The sequence below is a fragment of the Carlito syrichta genome, unplaced genomic scaffold (assembly GCF_000164805.1).
Source record: "Carlito syrichta isolate Samal-C Ts95f unplaced genomic scaffold, Tarsius_syrichta-2.0.1 Scaffold111540, whole genome shotgun sequence".
In the NCBI taxonomy this organism is placed as follows: Eukaryota; Metazoa; Chordata; class Mammalia; order Primates; family Tarsiidae; genus Carlito; species Carlito syrichta.
Window position 1 is genome coordinate 1 of NW_007055636.1, and position 5,786 is coordinate 5,786.

Consider the following 5,786-nt stretch of genomic DNA (forward strand, 5'->3'; position numbering starts at 1 on the left):
CCCATCCAAGTGAGTGAACCCCCCTCCGCGCCCCCGCGCCGCCCCTGCCACGTGCGCGCGGCCGCCCCCAGCGCGCCTGCTAGCCGGGGTTGGCAGGCTGAGTCAGCCTCTGCCACCCAGCCCCCTTCCCAGAAGTTCCCACCCCCAGGGGGGCGTGGGGGAGTTCCAGCTGTTTGTCAGAAGGGGACGATTTCCAGGTCTGGGACGGGGGCGGCCTGCCCTGACCTGCCCTCAGGTTCCCCTGCCTGCTGCCCCGCCCAGCCGCGCCGCCAAACCCGCCTCGCCCCAAGCGGCTCCTAGGCCACCTGCTCTCCCTTCCTCTCCCAGACATTCCTTCCTCCAGAGGCTGCCAGAGGCTGGGGCTTGGGTGATGTGGAGGGGTGTGTGTGTCCTCGGGAGAGACTCCCCACGTGTCCTACTCCAGTCTGGGAGAGAAGGGATCGGGGAGCCTTCCCCCTACATGGGAGCCAGGAACTCCCCAAAGGGAAGGTGCAGGGAATAGCAGCCCTTCCCCCATTCCGTTTATACCCCCACCCCAACTTTGCAGAAGTGAAAGAGGGAAGCAGTTATGGGGTGAGCTGGTCTGTGGCCATGTGATTGGGGCTGGGGCCCTGTTCCCTGAGGGTCGGTGGGGCGGGCTGCCAGGTCTTGGGTTGCATAGTGAGGGGGCACTTTGTGTGGCCCTTGAGGAGGAGGGGGTGGGCCTGGGAAATCCCCTAGGGTGCCTGGTAGTAGTGGGCATGCCTTTGCTTTTGGTGCTTAATAGGCCAGACTCCCCCGACCTTGGCAGGCCCAAAGTGCTCTTGCCACATTCTCTGGGAGCCCTGGAAGAGGGGTGGGAGCTGCCCCTTTTGGGGGTTTCCTCCCCACCACTCCTACTGGTGATTGGTTTGAGGGCTGTGCCAGTGCTTTGAGATCCTTAGAATGATGCCAGTCGGGAGGGGACATCCCCTGGGGAAGATTAAGAGCTCCAGGCCACCTTCCCCTCCCCCACCTCAAATTCCCACCACTCTCTACTCCTGGCTGGCACATTCGCCTTGGCAGTTCTTTCTCACCACCCCAGGCTGAGCTGTGCGCAGGCCTGCCTCTTGGAAGTGTCCAGGTCCCTGGACTTCCCTTGGCCTGGACCCTGCTTGGCCTTCACCCTTCCCTAGTCAAACACCCATCTGTTTGCTTGTCGTTTCCATAACTACTCCTGGACACCAAAGCTGCCCAAGTTTCCTCTCACCCGCCCCAGAATTTCTGCCTCTACCCTTCTCCCACCTCCAGCCCTACAGCAGTAGGCCTGGAAGGTTGATGGTGACATTGCTGCTTCCCTTCCGGGCCAGCCCCCTACCCTGGGCTGGGACCTGAGGGGCCTCCTCCCATCCCCTCTCCCCTGCTGCAGGCTGTGGGGTCTTGGAGGGATGGAGGACTGTGGTGATTCCTGGGACTCTGAGGGAGTCTGGGTCCCCCCCACCCCCACCAGTCCTCCGAGCAGCCCGCTGCCCTCAGAGGTAGAGTTTGGTCTGGGCCTCTGACTGTCTATATTTGACACCTTACCCTGATTTTTTGGTAAAAAATAGCACACGATTTGGAGCAGTGTTTCCCGGCTCCCCAGTGACTTGCAGCTGGCCCGCCCAGTGCTGAGAGCTGGGTGTGTGGTGCTGCCTTAGTGTGTCTGACTTTTGGCCTTGTGGGATTTTCTCCTCCCCTCTAGGGTGGGAGTGGGCAGTCTTTCTTCTTCCTGCCTCGAAACCGAGTCCAGGTTCCCTTGCCCCACCGATGACCCAATTGTTGCCCTTATGGAGGTGGAGGCTCCCAGATTGTTCCCTGGGGAGATGGGGCTGGGCACAGGGCCCTCTGGTAGGCTGGGTATACTGTGGTGGGCAGCCCAAGGAGGAGTGGGGGTGGCCTGGGGCCTCTGAGCCTGAGGCCTGGGATTCCTGCAGGGGGCAGGATTTGGAAGGCAAACTGGACATGGTAGACTAAGAACAGAGGGGAAGCCCAGGACAGCTTGAGGGTGTATTTTAGAGGTCACAGTGGGTGGGCATATCTGTGTGGGAGGGAGTTTGGTCGCCCCAGAGACCACAGGGACTGAAGGAGGAGGGGGCCCTGTCTCCTGGAGCACAGGGCGAGGGTTGGGGACTCAGGTGCAAAAGTGGGCCAAAGCCGGTGTGCTGAGTCCAGGCTCATGCCAGCCCCTGTCCCAGGGCCTGGGGCACGTGTGCAATGGAGACCAAGTCACCAGTGACCCCCCTGCAGGGCGCAGCTGGGTGCAGTCTCCTCCTGCCCTGCCACCGTCTAACCCGTGTGACCTTGGGCAGCTGACCTGGCGCCTTGGACAGTATGCTGAATGGGCAGCCTGTCTCTCTGAGGGGGGCCGTGGACAGATGAGCTTTAAGTGCCTGAGCTGGGTTTTCCGAGACTGTGAAATTGAGGGCATGGAGCTAAGTGACAGGTCCCCTTCCCACCATGGCAGTGAGCCTCCTGTGGGGGGTGGGGGTGGGGGTGGGGATGACACTGAGCAAGCCCAAACAAAGGCTGGGACACAAGAGTGCCACTGCCTGCGAAGGTGCCCACGGGATGTGCTCCTGGAGCGGAGGGGGGCCCTGGCAGGGACCTTGGGGGAGATGGTGCCCATTCCAGTTCCTTCGGCCCAGCCATTTGATGGAGCTGCCCCCACCCCTTCCCGCCCCCACTTGGCTCCAAGTAGTGCCAACCTGTCGCTGCAGGCAATGAAGCCTGAACACGTCATGGTACCCCACATGGTGCTTATTAACTTTCTACTGGGGGCATCCCTGCCTGGGCCCAGAAGTTGGCACTCCCACAGATCCTTACCCCACCTTCTCTGTTCTTTGGGGAGGGTCAGACAGGAGAATTCCCCTTTTTGCTGAGAGACACAGGAGGAGGGGACAGCAGAGGGGTACAGGAGGTGCCAAAGCGGGGCTGGCCTCCGAGTCTCCATGGAGCCTGGTTCACCACAGGCAGTGTCAGAGAGCCTGCCACTTCCCCAGTCTCCTTGTCACCCCAGGGCCTAGGTCCTAGGGCCTCTGCCCGGGATCCCTCGCACATGGGGGGCATATAACTCAGCTGCTCTTCTGGAAGGACACAGGCCTGGGCTTGCAGGGAAGGCCAAGGGGCCCAGCTTTGTCCCCTGCTCCTGCCAGCCCAGGGGCTCCTGGGGTTGGAGGGCCCGTCCTTTCTCCATGGGGTGGAGGCGGTTCTTGCTGCCTCCCCCCAGCATGCTCTTCAGGTGGGGTCAGAGCCCATCCTGGGGGCCTCTCTGCCTCCCCATCTTCTCTCCTGCTCCCTCCCCCCTTTGCTGTCTCACACCCGCTCCCCCCTCTCTCCCCATCTGGCATCCTCCAGCATCTTCTCTATTCTTCCTCCCCTCCTCCTCTTCCCTTCTTCTGCTCAGCCTGTTCCTTCCTTTCTGTCTGTGTCTTTGTGTCTCTCCTCGCCTCGGTCCGGCTCTGTGGGCCCTCATCTCCCACCCTCTCTGGTCTGGGTGTCTGGGTTCCTGAGTCTGACAGTGTCTCCAGGTTTGCCTTCCAGGCCCCGACAGACTGTTCCCATATCCGTTGGAGCTACAGGGAGCGTAGCAGTGCGAGTCCGTTGAGGCTGAGGCCCTCTCTCAACCCCTTAGTTCTTTGGCTCAGAGCTGGGGTCATCTCAGGCCTGTCTGGGGGCGGGACACGGGTGGGCGACTGGGCCTGCCCCCTCAGCCTCCTCACACCCATCCTGCCCTCGCCGCCTCCCCAGGTGTTCAGCACCTACTCCAACGAGGATTACGACCGTCGCAATGAGGATGTGGATCCCATGGCAGCCTCCGCTGAGTATGAGCTGGAGAAGCGGGTGGAGAGGTTGGAGCTGTTCCCTGTGGAGCTGGAGAAGGGTGAGAGGCCCCGAGGTCAGGCCACCTGGGCACAGCTGGGGTTGACTCAGGTCTCCTGCTGGCACCAGCTCCTGCCCTGTGCCCTCAGGGCCCCCACAGATATGACTTGGGCCCTTGGCAACCTTCCCCGCCCCTCCCCTGTTAGCACCCACAGCCACACAGGGACTCCATCCGTGCCATGCTAATGCACACCCCCCTCCCCGCCATGGAGGGACATTTGTGCATTCAGTGAACAGCCTCCGTTGGTCACTGGGTGCTGGTACCGGGCTCTGTGTGGGAGATATAGCCTTCCTTTGGAGAGTCTCCTTAGAGATTAATGGGGAAGCAGACATAGCAGGAACAGTGTGGTAGGTGCTGGGAAAGGAAGCATCTAACAGGAGACCTCACCAGACTGGGGCTGGGGCTTCCCCCAAGGAAGTGAGTCTAGAGCTGAGCTCTGGAGAGGAGGCGTTAAGGGGAGTGGGTGGGAGGGCGGAGAAGGGAGGCCTGGCTGCATTTCCATGGTGAGGGTGAGAAGGGCCAGCAGACAAGACCTCAGGCCACGGGAAGGACGTGGTCTTGTTTCTAGAATGGTTTGGAACCACTACGAGACATGAGAGAGGTGTTCTAGAGAGAACACACCAGGCTGTGATGTAGGGAAGGGGTCACAAGTGGCTGGGGAGAGGCCACTGTGGTATGGCAGGATGGTGGCAGAGCCGTGGGGGGGCGGTAGACCTGAAAGGCCATCAGGGGTCAGGGCGGCAGAGTCAGTGGGATCGGGGGGTTTTTTGGCTCAGATGGGGACTGAGGAGAAGAGAGGAAGCCAGGTGCCTCCAAGGCCTGGCAGCCAGTGGGTGATGGTGCCATTCTCCTGAGGGAGTGTCTGTTGGGGAGGTCACACGTGTGGATATCAGAGGCCCACAAGTCAGGCCCAGACTGGTGTGGATTTGGGGGTGGGCCTCTCCGACACTGCCCACGGCCTTTGGTCCTTGAAGCTGTGAGTGTCCATGAGACTGGTTGGGAGGAGGAGACCAAAGGCTTAGGGCCAAGCCCTACCCCAGCCGCACCCATCCCCACTACCCCTTCCCTGGCCATGCCCACCCCGGCCACACAGCCTGATCTGCATACACAACAGTCTCATCTGCCGATGCCACCCTCAGCACCCCCTGCTGCCCAGCAGTTCTTCAGAAGGGGCAGAGGGGCACGGGGTGACCCAGGGGCCATCCTAGTTGGCTTGGCAAAGGGGGTGAATAGGTGGATGCGCCTTCCTCAGCTGTGGGCCATCTCCTACGCATGGGGCTACTTCCTGCGTGGGGCTGTGCCTAGAGGTGGGTTGGAAGGTCTCTCACCCCTCCCCCCACTCTCTCCCCGCTCTTCATCCCGCAGACTCTGAGGGCCTAGGCATCAGCATCATTGGCATGGGCGCCGGGGCCGACATGGGCCTGGAGAAGCTGGGCATCTTCGTCAAGACCGTGACAGAGGGTGGGGCGGCCCATCGGGACGGCAGGTACTATCCCCGCCCTCCCCGCTCTCACCTGACCCCTTCCCCTCACCACCAGCTGTCCTCTGTGGGGTGGGCCGCTCAGGGGAGGGGGGGGGACAGGCCATTCCCTGGGAGACTTCTCTGTGCTTTGTGTGCAGCTGAGATGTTTAGGGAGCCCTGCCAGGCCAGGTGCTGTGCCAGGCCCTGGGACACAGCACTCAGAAACCCTTCTCTCCGGGCACAGGGTGAGGATGGGAGGGGGTGTGGGTCCTGGTCCTGAGGGCCTGTTGGGTCTCGGTAGGGAGAGCACGGGCATGGCGGCTGTGTCTGGAGTAGAACTGAGCATTTTCTTTTTTTTTGAGTTGGAGTCTCACTCTGTTGTCCAGGCTGGAGTGCAGTGGCCGCTCCCGGCCACCGCAGCCTCGACCTGCTGGGCTCCGGCGATCC

At 61.9% G+C, this 5,786-nt stretch overlaps 1 protein-coding gene across 1 annotated transcript in view; it reads left to right on the top strand.

Annotated features, from left to right (window-relative positions):
• The first annotated feature begins 3,734 nt into the window (after positions 1-3,734).
• The window catches only part of LOC103272613 (neurabin-2), an 11,445-nt gene continuing 9,393 nt past the window's right edge, over positions 3,735-5,786 (top strand). The window contains exons 1-2 of the mRNA XM_008070097.1: positions 3,735-3,877; positions 5,243-5,363. Of these exons, the coding sequence (XP_008068288.1) occupies positions 3,802-3,877; positions 5,243-5,363 (197 nt within the window). The 5' untranslated portion in view covers positions 3,735-3,801. The remainder of the gene's footprint in view (positions 3,878-5,242; positions 5,364-5,786) is intronic.